We start from the raw sequence: 13,150 nt of genomic DNA, 5'->3' as shown, positions 1-13,150 counted from the left end.
CTTGCAGGTGCTTGGATGTGAAATAGTGTTCCTTGCCATAGCTTTGGTTTAAGTATTGAACATGGTCACACTGATAGGTATAAGATATTTATATTTTATACTGTTTTATTACAAATTTTGAACATGGATTTTATTTTTGTTAATAATTGGTTAAGCACTTATAGAAGGATGCAGCCTCACTTCAAGTTTATGGGCTCATAAATCAAAATTAGGATAATAGTTGTTTTAAAACATGCACCTATAAAAGCTTAGGTGAATGGCAAAAGTTGTTTAGGAAATGCAATTTTTTGCCTTTCATCATTCTCAGCTATGCATACATTTAATGGAAAGCTGGCAAGAGCTCCTGCTGGAGTCACTGTAAAAGTCTGCAGAATGTAACTTTGAGATGTTCCAACCTTGTAGTTCCAGCTTAACTAAAAATGTGGGTTTAAATGCATTTAGTTAAATTGGTATAGAAGACTGTGTGATTGGACTTCTTGTTTGCATATATGAAAGCCTGACATAGGTCCATGGTATCTAAAAGGCTACTATTGTATTTCTTCGTTACAAGTTCTCTGCTTGTTTTTTCTCATTCACATTTTCTTCTCTGCAGGGAATAAATTTAAGATTTACTTAAAATAGTTAAGAGTCATTTCAGCGTAGTGCTTATAGTAGAGGCTTTCTTGTCATTCGCTCTAGCGTGATGAAGACTCTTCTTGTGGGACAGTGGATCAGGAATGAGGTAGTGGACACTTGGCTAGAAAGAGATGTTGGTTCCTGTCCAGCAAAGAGGCAAAAAAAGACCTGATGAGGTGTTTTGGTTTGGTTGGAATGTGCTGGTAGAATGCAGTAAGAGGTGAGGGCTTATTTTACAGTTTGTGGAAGATTTCTAGGACATGGTTGATACGAGCTGTGTGTAGACACAACAAATAAACAGATGTGATTGAGCTCTGTGGGCCCTTGGAAAAGATTGCTAATTGTATGTTTCTTTTCAAAGATGAATTTTACCACTGTCACAAAAGTTGTGCAGGGCTACTGTGAAAAGAAATGTGACTTTAAAAGCGAACAGAATTAATTATACTTGAAAAGTCACTTTCCAGTCTGCAGAGCATGTTTGCAGTTGTCCGCGCTGTAGTCCATGCTGCCCCCACGGTCCGGACTTCCATTTCATGATGACCGAACCGTAAGTTTTCGCTCATGCTTGTGATCCCATCCTCAGGATCATTAAGATTCCTTCATGGAAAAACAACTCCTACAACAGATTGCCAATGAACATATTGAATCTATCACATCAAAGAAATAGTTGTAGGATGGCGTGAAGCCTGCTTCTTGTTAAAGCAATCTGTATGGGCAGATCTTTGAGTCCCTTGTAATTGTACTGGCTGTTATCAGAGTCTGTACAGCTGTAGTTGTTCTGAAGAATCAGATGTTATTGTTGTGCAGTGAAAGTTAAAGGATGATTTTTTCCCTATTTGTTGCAGACTAACATTGATACTTACTTGTTGATGTGGCAATTTAAATAAATATTAATGTTTTGTTACCTATCAGCTGTCAGACAACTTGGCTTCTGATAAACTCGTACTAGAAATTCTGTGGGCAAGTAGAGAATTATTTTTTAAAACTGATTTTCATTATATAGAATAATTGTATGCTTCTCTAAAATGTTTTTATACAATGCTTATCTAAACTTAAACATACACATATATTTTCTAGACTTATTTACGACTGTGTGACAGACACACAGCTGTGAGTCATTTACATGGAGAATATGCAGACTGCTAAAAACTGAATGAAAAGCTTTAATAGCCATATAGAGATCTGATGGAAATTTATATGCAAATGTCCTTTATTATATGATCACCCCCACATAAATACATAGCATGGAAACAACATTTCAAAGCCTAAGGTTTCATATTCAAACATTTGCAGATTAGAAGCAAAGGACGTCAGTGCTTGTATGGTTTTGAGGCCATCTCCTTGTGTGTGTTTGTGTTGTGATACAGCCTTTAATTATACAATCAATATTTTCCCTGTGGGATTCCTAGTTTTTCATCACAGCTAACACTCACTGCCTTTTCTTCTGGCTGTCTTAAGATGTCGCGTCGTAAGCAGTGATCCCTACAGTGTCCCAGGGAGCTCTTTCTCTATTTCTGTGTGTAGAAAGGTGTTTTCAGGACAGTTTTCAACTGCTATAAGGAGGTGACTATCCTTCCTTCTCCTTTTTTTCCCATTCCATTCACTTCATGCCTTGTAGTTTTATAATAATTGTAGCAGGGGCAACGATCTGTTCAGTGGTGAGGTAGGAGATGTGTAAACTCTGCTTGTGTTCCTCACAATTGGTCAGCCAGGCTGGTTTTACGTTCACAGAGCAGACTTTGGTGCCTGAACTGATGCACTAACGTCGGTAGTGGTGGATTAGTTGGTGCTTTATCTGGAGTGGCCACGCAGGAAAGATATATTGGGGAGGGAGATAGCTGTCTGCAGGTCTCGTAGTATTTGCTGTTGGGAAAGGAAGATACAGGAATTGAGCATCCTTTTTCTGACTCCCAGGGAAGGGTTCTGTATGTTCACAGACTCTTTTTGGCTGTTGTTACCTCGGTTTGTCTCTGTTTTCTTTGATTTCTCAAGATGTTCATTGATAATAGGATAAATGCTACTTTTTAAATATGGAAGCAGGAAGCGTACAGAAGAGACTTTCATTTTTGAAAGTTAAATTACAGAGAAATAAAAGAAGTAGCTTCTTGAAGTATAGGCACAGGTTGGAATACTTCTGCATTAATTAATATTACAAGCTTATCGTTATAGTGGGAAAGTTAATTCGAAGGAAAAACATTATTCCTCCTGATGCCGTTAGCACTGTCAGAGGTTTTCATACTATGTCATTCCTGGGGAAGATTAGGAAGGCAGCAGCAGAGCACCAGACGCAACCTCCACATGTGGCAGTATGGAAGCTTGAACTTAAAAAATAATTTACCAAAAGTGTTTGGAAACTATTGTGGCAGTGATGTCTGAGAGAGGAGAGAGAAGTCCCTAATGTGGTAGAAGTGCCTGCAGGGAGGATCTGAAGTGCAGGGCTGGGTTGAGCCTGATGACTCACTTCTGAGTGCTCGGAGCATTCCCCTTCAGAATTTGCTCTGAAATACATTCTCAATTATTTGTGTGCACCTTTGACAAAATTCTGTCTGTACACAGGAGCTGTTGTACTTGGAATTTTGGAACCCGAAAACAAGCTCTTTATTGATGGTGAGGTCAGGACGTTTCTGGGCATGGTGGCTTATTGGTTACCAGCTGCTCCCCAGCCAGGAGGAGACCGCCTCTGTTTTAACGAGTCGCACTTTGTTTCTTTTTCTTATTGAAAAAAAGACGATGGCTGTTCTACTATTTGCTGTGATATTTCTTTGTGATGGGGCTGGTAGACTTCGGAAAAGTGCTGACAGTATCAGAATTAGAATCATGGAATCATAGCATAGTTTGGGTTGGAACAGACCTTAAAGTTTATCTAGTTCCAACCCCAATTACTGGCAGAAATGTTTAAAGGTAGATGTGTGTATATGCTGGGTGCTTTCTAAATGGCATCCTCACACTGCTGCTTGAGGGGTTGGTAGCCCAGTGAGTGGTGCTCTCCCTTTCCCATGCCAGTGGGATAAAAAGTTGGCTCCTACGGTGTTTTGAGACTTACACCAGTTTCTGTTGGTTCTAATTTTTTGTTTTGGCAGATTTTATTTCAGATCAGGGAGCAAGCTGTAGGGCAAACGTCTTGTCATTGCAAATAAACTTCAAAACCCAAATGCACTGATTTGGGGATGGGGTTGTTAACAGTTTCAGACCAACAAAGTCTTACTTTAGAAATTTTGTGCTTTGTGATACACATGGAGCTACTAATAGGAAGTGTAATATCAAATAAACTTTGGTATTGAATTTCCTAATCTTAAAGAGTCAGGGCTGTTTCAGACAGGCAAGTTGTTTCAGGGGAGAAAACATGAGAAGAGATTTGTGTACATATGTATTTTACATTCTAATTATAAAAGTGCCTTGCTTAAAGGTCAGTAATTACTTTTATTGACCCACACTGATCTGCCTTCTGTTGAGCTGGTTAAACACATCTCCAAATAATAGCAAGAGAAATGTGGCCTGCGTGTGTATGTATATTTAGATTTTGAATATGTATTGTTTTACTTGAAAGTAGATAAAAAAAGGATACAAAAGCACCTGTAAGTGCTTTGAGAGGTCCTGTCTGGTTTTAGCTTTGATAGCATTTCACATGTGGGCATTTAGAGGCAACTCAGCAGCTGGTGTAAAAGGCTAAAGATGAGACATATCCAAAAGAAGAGACAGATTGAAAAAATGAATTAGGAAGAGTCGTATTAAGCTTTGGGAGGTTTTAAAACTGGGTCGATAGGTGACCTTTTTGTTCTATTTAAGAAAGACTGATAATCTGACATGAAGTTATTAGTCATACCAAGCAGACAGAGGGCAGATAGAAATAATACTTTTTGTGGTCTTTGGGGGACCATCTGGGCTTTTGGCATTATGTTTGTTTTGTGCTTTGCTTTTCATGTAGATTTATAAGTAAAAGATAGTAAAATTGTCCTTGCTGGGAAATGACTGGCTGTCATATGAAGTGTTTTGCCCACTCATATTGTTTTGAGCTGCACGTTATCACTCCATTGCAATGTTCAGTTACCCTTACTACGAAATTTGTAGTTGTTAAATTTATAAATGTTGTTCAACAACCTGACAGTAGTGACTCACACTGTCTTGGACTGACTTGGCTGTTGGAATGTTGACAACGTTATTTTAAAATGCTTATGAGAATTTAAAAATTGGTTCAAGATAAGCCAATATAGGAGTTATTAAGAAACAGCTCTGCTTAAAAAAAGTTCAAACATTTTGTCCTGTTGAAGGCTGGGGATGTTCTTTGAGGTTCCCTGGCGGCCGCAGGGATGCCCACCAAAGAGAGAAAGCCCCCGGAGCAGATGGTCCATGAAGGACTGGGAAAGCAAAGCAATGATTCTTTTTCGTTGCATGTTTTTTTACTGCAGATCGGCACAAAACGTTGTTATTTGTGGATTTTCTAGTAGCTCTCCAGCTGCATAATGCCACCATTCACTAGCTTCTAATGGGAAAAAGAGGGAGTGTGCCAGTGCAGCCAGAGCTGTTCAATAACCCTTGCTCGGAATGCCCAGGAGGGGAGGCACAGCAAAATCCAGTTCCAGGGAAGAAGAGGACCCTCATGGTGGAGGCATGTGGTTAACCCTTTGCTTGTAAGAAGAACTAGGGCAGAGCAATCAACCTGAGGTATTAGATGGCATTTGGCAAACAGTGGTGGAAACAATTACTGTATATTTGGCAATGGGGAGGTTGTAAATGGCTGCATTGAGTTGTGTGGTCTGAGAGAATACAGGTGGGGTTGTAGCAAAAAGCTCAGCCGCACAAAACCTTTCGTAGCACATATTAGACACTATCTTGAACTGATGCAAACTCCACCACATTTAATATATATTTTAAAAGATAAGCCAATAAAATGTAAATTTCATTAATAAAAATATGAAAGTCAAAATTATTATTTACCTGCCAGTGATTATTCAGCTTCTTACACTTGTGTAATGTTTTATATCGCTTTGTATGATGTAAGTTTCCTTTATGATGTTGTGGGGTTTAATATATATGTATGTATGTATATGTTTTGAATTCATAATCTAGATAAGAATTATAATGTGTATCTCCTGATCTCCTCCCAATGGAAGTCACAACTCTCATTCCACAGCACAGTGCTCTGTGGCAAAAGCTTGTTTTCTTAGTGAAACTTATTTTACCAAAATCCATAGTGATGATATTTCTTTTGAACAGATGTAGAGTTGATGGTGTTGTGATTATCACAAACTCCCTCTTATTTAAAGGGTTTATCAGATATGAGCTGCATGTTATTTTTGGTCAATTTTTCACATACCTCTGTCATAGCTGAAACTCTCCCTAGTATTGCGTTTTACGAGCTTTTTATTATTTCCTCTTACCATTGTGGTTATGTAAAAATGGAAGCCGTTGTCTTTTAAATTTGCTTTCTCTTCTTATCTTCTTCTCCTGTGTCTGTCCGCACTGGGAATTGGAGTAAGTGAATCATGTTTAATTTCTTTTAAATGCAGTTCAAGCAAAGTGAATTTGACAGTTTATTCAGCTAGTGCAGACCGGGAGAAATTGTATTTCAGTCTCATCTAAACATTTACCTGATGTTTAAGCCTTGTGCGCATTTTACGTTTTGTGGTTTTAGCATAGTTAGGTCTCATTACAGTCTTTTAAGGAGTACTTTTAGCAATATATAAGACAAGTTTAAACATAGTTCCCAAACTTGGTTTTGAAGCCAAAGCAAATGAGGTCTTGTAATGCCACATTCCAGTGATTCTGACATTAGAGGAGTATCTGCAGTAATACATTTTTATATTAAAGTGGCTGAATCTTTATATGCTTGTAAGAAGCAGCCTGGGGTCTGGCATGGAGAAGCATTAAGAATATTCAAAACACTGACAGATTTCCCATGGGGGTGTGCATGTGGAAGAAAAAGCAAGATGCTTACAATAATTACATTTTTATGAAACTCAAATGTTGTTTTAAAAAAGGCTCAATAAGACTAGTTATTTAAGGTTTTCTATTGTTTTATTGTTGTTTCTCGTTTCTTGATACTTGACTGCAGTCTGTGGAGATGTCTCTGTCTTTTTGTGAATGAAGGAGTGAGAATTATGTTAAAAATTATCTGAGCGCTGAGACAAAACAAATCAAAACCCCGGAGTGTTTTGAAATATTTGCACAAACGGACTTGTATCAAATTTATGTTGTAGATATTTGAATACAAAATGTTCATTATTCATTATATTTGCAGCATTATTAGCAAACTTCTTTGAGATTTCCATTCTGGTTAAAATAATAAAAAACTTGGAAAGATTGCAAACCTGATTCATACCAGGAAACCGGATTAAGGCACAGACAGCAGAGCAGGACTGCATGCATCAGCTTGGCCTTGCATGGCTGAGCTCAACTTTGCCTGCTAAAAGGAAGATTCACTTCCCATTGTTGATGCCTCTCTCTGTGGTGGGAAGGGAAGACTGGGGAAAAGCTGCCAGTGAGTGTGCACTCAGCTGTGTTTGAGCCGATCAGCAATTTTACCATCCCTATGTTTTGAGAGTTCAGTGCAATGTCTTGCAATACGGAGTACAGTTTGCTTTTTTCCCCTTGTAATAACAGTTACACGGTTCATAGTGTTGATGCTTTCAAATTTACAATTAAAGAGTCTTCATCTTGTTCTCTTTCAGATTCTTCTCATTCTTTTCATCGAGATGAGACTATAGTTATTGCCCTTGCATCTGTGTCTGTACTGGCTGTTTTGATTGCTGCTCTGTTCTTTGGATACAGGATGCTTGCAGGTAGGGTTTGATGATCTTTTTTCTTTGATTGTACTTTTGATTATTTCTCAAAGTTATACTTACGTCTTCTGTTCTCCCCAGGCCCTATTATATGTTTGTACATAATGCTCCCCTTTCTCCTCTCTGGCACTTTATGGTGATATCCTTTTCATAACTGTCCAGAAGCTGGCATTGTGGGACCCATTTTTCTTCAACAAATCCTCTGCTCAACACGCTTATATGGTGTTGTGAACATGCTGTATAGTAATTGCCAGTGACCTTTAATTATCGAAATAGTTGTATAGAAGATAGCCTTAAGTTTCACTGCTGATTTTTCTGACTCCCAGAAGATTTTACAGGATTCCTTTTTATTTATATCCTTGCCTACAATAAGTGTTTCTGCCAAGTCCCAGGTAAGTTGTATTGTTTTCACTTATAGCATAGCAAATCAAAGGAAACTGTCTGATTCCCTCCCCACCCCCTTCCACAGGAGACCGTAAACAAGGTTTGCACAGTATGAATATGATGGAGGCAGCGGCATCAGAGCCCTCTTTGGATCTGGATAATCTGAAGTTGTTGGAGGTAATAACTGGGTTTCTTCATCTTCATTTTTATTCAATGTATCGCTTGTAGTCACTTCATCTCCCAGGTATAGTTACAGAAATAAGGTATCAGTAAGGTATCCTGTAAGGTTGTAAATCACAATTTAAAGAAGAAACAAAAAGGAAAGAAAGGTTACTGGGGTTACATTTTGCCTATTTTGTTAGTAATGTTGTTGGTATTAGCAAGTACATGTTCTATCTTGAGAAGAAAATACTAAACACTGGGAGGTAATGGGGGAAATGAGAATGTGTTGTATTTCAGCATTACATGGAAAGATGTAATGCTCTTTGCCTGACACTGATTGCTTTAAGTACGGTATCCTACCGTAGTCATTTGAAATGCTTTAATAACTCTATTGGAATATGGAATTTACAGCAGATAGGGCAGTATATTTCAGTAGTGATGCATTTATGTATAGTCATTCTTCACAGTGGGGTACTCTCTATTTCCATGGCAACTACAGGCCAAACAGAACTTTCTACTCAGCTTGGTATTAGATGTATCATCAGAAAACTGCAAAATGTTATGCTTTCAATTGATATGCTTGATAGAACTTACAGAATTTTTAAAAGCTTTTAGGCAGAAATAAATCGGTAGAATGACGTAGAGGGATTCAGAGTGGTATGGTTCTCCTTTTTGCCTGTTAGAAATCACACCTAGCGATGCAGGCTGCTGGCATGTAGTACCCCCTGCAGCGTGAGCTGGGCAAATGGGGACAACAGGCTAACCAGCAAAGAAGCTTGGCTGCCTTCTGCCAGCAAAAAAGTACTTGAGGCAGTGTTTACAAGAGTATAAGGATGTGTATTGTAGAAGTGTGCAAAGCCCTGGATGGAATTATTCTTACTGACAGGCAGGCTTGGAAAAAGCAGGGACTTGGTTCATAGATCTGCTAGAGTCTCCTGTCTTCTTTATTAAACCCTGAGGAGCCGACTCTTCACCCCCAGTCACAGGGTGTTGTCCCTGTGGGTCAAATACATTCTGGTTTGTACTTTGAAGTGACTTAATGCTGCTTTGCAATCCGCTGACATGGAAGGACTGAGAAATGGAAAATCTGTCTGTAAATGATTCTTCATTGCTGAAAACTTTCCCGTTGGACAGTTTTATAATCATTAGAAGCATTGCTTGTGTGAGCTCTTCTATTTAGTTATCCACTCTTCCTACATTTTTAAGTATTTAAAAAGTAAAAAGGTCTGTGAAAAGGTGAAAAAAAAAAAAAAGTAAAAAGGTCTGTGAAGTCCTTAACTCTTTTATGTCTAGGTCTTCTCGAAAATTATTTGAATTAAATAGATGCTTAAATTCTTACGTAGTTAGATTTTTTTGAGCTTTAGAAACTAGAACTCTTCCTGAAGGTGGTCCTGTGTTTTGGTTTAGAGTAGAGATTGCATCTTTCTTCAGTTGCCATGGAGATAGTCTTCACAGAATGGCCTTTCCTATCTAACCTAGTCGGGGTAGAATAAAGATTCATAGGACTTAATTGTTCCTTTCTGTTAAAACCTGTTTACCTCTTTTGGTATCTATTTTGCACTACAAATGCATATATTGTTCTTACTAATCTAAAAGGTACAGCTTATAATGCTATCTTAAATCTAAAATGTTTATCTTAATGCCTGCGATTTCTGGAGTTAATTAAAATTGATCACATAAAAGCTATAAATGTTTAGTAGGCAAAAGTTTAATAAGAGGATTAGCAGCACAAAGCACATGGATTTTATTGATTCTCTATATAAAATGGCTGAATAGATTATTTATGATATATTTACTAGGTATTTAGCCTATATCTATTTAGTAAGATGTAAGCTGGCCTATGCTGAGGTTTCCAGCTCCAAAATAGCTTTTATGACAGCATTCTAATTTTAGTTTTCAACACAAAATACCACTGTGTTCACTATTTTTATACTTTAAGTCAGTAAATAATTTAAAGCGGATATTTGGATTTTGTCTTCATTTATTATTTAGTGCATTGATTATATACATTTTTTTGCAGTTGATTGGCCGGGGACGATATGGAGCAGTGTATAAAGGCTCCCTAGATGAACGTCCAGTTGCTGTGAAAGTATTTTCTTTTGCTAATCGTCAGAACTTTGTCAATGAGAGAAACATTTACAGGATTCCGCTGATGGAACATGACAACATCGCCCGCTTCATTGTAGGGGACGAGAGATTCACTGCAGATGGCCGTATGGAGTATTTATTGGTCATGGAATATTACCCCAATGTAAGTGCTTCAAAGAAATCAATTGGATTGGTTTAGATTCCTAAGAATAGCCACATAAAGAGAATGTACCATTGTATTTGCCATTGGTTTTCATTGCTTCCTCTTGCACAGTAATGTAAAAATAATCCATATAAATTACAATTTTAATGAACCTTACTCTGATTCCCTTCAGTGTGTAAAGGTGATGGCTGAAGCCTGTTTTGTTATGGGGACAGTAGGGCAAAAGCTGGTTATTCAAGTAGCAAAAAAAAAAACCCAGAACAGAAATAAATAGCAGTAATGCTGGCCTGTCTTAGGGTGCTTTGGGCTTTACCTATATGCTTGTGTTGGAAGTTAAATGCGTATGTGCATAGAAATATCTACGTATGTATGCAGATGTAAGGGAACATAGCACTTCACAAATACAGAAACAGTGATCTCACTGTAAAGTTTCATTTAAGATACACGTGATCATGGCAGCTTATAGAATCACAGAATCGTTTGGGTTGGAAGAGACCCTAAAGATCATCCAGTTCCAACCCCGCTGCCATGGGCAGGGACACCTCCCACTAGATCAGGCTGCCGAAGGCCTCATCCAGCCATATAAGAGATGGGCAACTGAGAAAAGATTGCAGAGACTAGAAACAAGCATAGAAAAAGCTTCAGTCATGCCCGTACCAGATGGAGAGTGGCAAAGCACATCAGCTCTGGCCTGCTCTGGCAGAGTAAGCTTATTTTCTACTAATTGAGTTAAGTGAAATCAAGCAAGTATTCTGCTCCCGGGAGGGCATAGCATAACTGTCTTAACAGGTGATCTGGTTTTGCTGTTTTCTTGAATGAAAGGATTTTCTGCTGAAATGTAATTTGAGTGGAAATTGTGTCTTGTTGCTTATATAAACAGGATCTGTTAATGATCTGATTAAATGCACAGATGAGGCTTATGACATCATATTGTCAGATTCTCAATATGGTATTAAGAACAGCAAGATTAGTCTAAAATCAGTCCACTGGTGGTTTGGAACTCATTGGAAAAAGTGCACAGCAAGTGTATTAAATACCCAGTGTGATGCTTAATTCAATGAGCAGATGTTCTGCTGTGTGTGGAGCTCACAGCAGAGAAGGAACCCTGCTGTGGCAGCCCTGCTAAAAGGGAATTGCAGCGTGCAAACCGGAGCCTTCAATCTTATTTCAATAAGGAATAAGCCAAACAAGATGTGCACATGAAATACTTCCCATTTAAAACATCATTCTCCCTCGAAGTACTTTCCTTCTTGGAAATGGGAACATATGGACCAGTACATGTTCACACAAAAAACTGTTCCTGGTGTTGCCTCAGTAAGACAGATGGGTTTGACCCAAGTTGTGTTATTATCCAAACATGCCTGCAGACCAAAGAAAGTAGGTGAGCAAATAATGAAAGGAGAAATAAACGTATTTATCAGTCATACTGTTCTGATGGTACTCTAAGGTGTGGCAGGTGAGTAAGCAGTGAATAAGTTGCAAGGGATGACATAGTAGGAACAGCCACAGGATTGTCCCCCCAGTAGTCAGACATTTGTGTCTTTTTACAACAACAGAGGAAGTGTTGTCAATGCCTAGTAGAATCTTATGATTGTTGGAAGAAAAACACTAGTTTTATAAAGTGATTATGACTTTTAATACAGTGAAGAATTCCCAGTCACACCATGACCACAGGACTGGACAGGCTGGTATCTCAGCCCGCTAAGCCAGGAAAATCCATTACTGCACCCAAGTTTCTGGCAGTGAAGGCTAATAAGAGCGTTTGCATTTCTTGAAAAGCTTTAAACTATAAGAAGAATTTTTAACTCGTTTCTAGGTGGATCCTCAGACTTTTTTTTTAATTAGCAAAATCTATTTGAAGTTCATATAACAGTGAAAAAAAATTCTTAGGTAAACCTGAATGAGTGAAATTTGGTCTGTGTTTTCACTGAGGAGCTTATCTGTTCACGGGTTCAGTGTTCTGCACAGGCTAAATCTGGAAAGACTTCCGTAATTCTCATGAGAAGTGTCAAGAATTTGGGTTTAGTTTTAGCATTGGATTAAAAAAATGTCTAATGCTTCAATCATTTTAAATTATCATATCTATGTGCTTCTGTCTGAACTGTGCGTATGTTACATACCTGCGTGTCCACTCTGAATGGACTCAGATGGCTCACACCAGAGTTTTTCCAACCAAATGTTACATAACTGATTTGCAAGGAAAGATGTTACACATTGGTGCATCTATAAGGTGACGGATATAAGTAGGCAAAACCAGGATAGTTTGTAGTCATAAATAAACATTATATTTTAATATGTATGCAGAGACAGATGGACGACCTGTTCTTCAGGCATGTGGATTTAGTTTGTTTAAACTGAGCATATTGTCATTGGGGACTGCGTGCATAAAAACTGCTCATAGTGTCTTAGTTTGCTGGATCTGACTCGTTTCGGAGAGTAGTCTCAGTTTCTAGAATATCTCAGTATTATAATTGGCAGCCTTCTCATTTTCTTGGATATTCCAACACAAATTACTAAAAATTCCCCATTTTTCACATTTAACTTCTCTTTCTAGAAAAGGGGAATGTGATGTTCTTTTTTTCCTGTTTCTTCAGTGTGTGTGGACTTGCTCCTGTTCTGAATTGCCTTTGGGTTTTTTTAGTTTTGGTATATAAATAGATTATAGCAGAGGACATACCAGCGAGAGGTGCTGAGTATTCTTCTTCAAGTGGTAGTGGTTCCCAGACCGCACTATTTAGTAACGCACGCTATTTTGTCTGCAGTTACCTTTTGTATTTTGTTGTCCAGCAAAACTTCTTCAGAAGAATAAATCAAGTACATGCTATGTTTTTGTTTTATAATTAATATCTTTATTCCTAGAGGCAGTCCCGCTTATCTTGTCATAAATTTTCTGTTCTGCTGCTTTTATATAAACCAAAAGGCAGCAGTGGATATTAATGAAACTTTGGTCCAGTCTTGT

The 13,150-nt window shown here is 38.1% G+C and overlaps 1 protein-coding gene across 1 annotated transcript in view; it reads left to right on the top strand.

Annotated features, from left to right (window-relative positions):
• The window catches only part of BMPR2 (bone morphogenetic protein receptor type 2), a 107,850-nt gene that overhangs the window by 77,708 nt on the left and 16,992 nt on the right, over window positions 1-13,150 (top strand). The window contains exons 4-6 of the mRNA XM_054069872.1: window positions 7,284-7,394; window positions 7,864-7,955; window positions 9,961-10,191. Of these exons, the coding sequence (XP_053925847.1) occupies window positions 7,284-7,394; window positions 7,864-7,955; window positions 9,961-10,191 (434 nt within the window). The remainder of the gene's footprint in view (window positions 1-7,283; window positions 7,395-7,863; window positions 7,956-9,960; window positions 10,192-13,150) is intronic.

Source organism: Cuculus canorus, chromosome 6 (assembly GCF_017976375.1).
Source record: "Cuculus canorus isolate bCucCan1 chromosome 6, bCucCan1.pri, whole genome shotgun sequence".
Lineage (NCBI taxonomy): Eukaryota > Metazoa > Chordata > Aves > Cuculiformes > Cuculidae > Cuculus > Cuculus canorus.
Note: the sequence above shows the minus strand (reverse complement) of the source record. Positions and strands in the feature narration are given on the sequence as shown.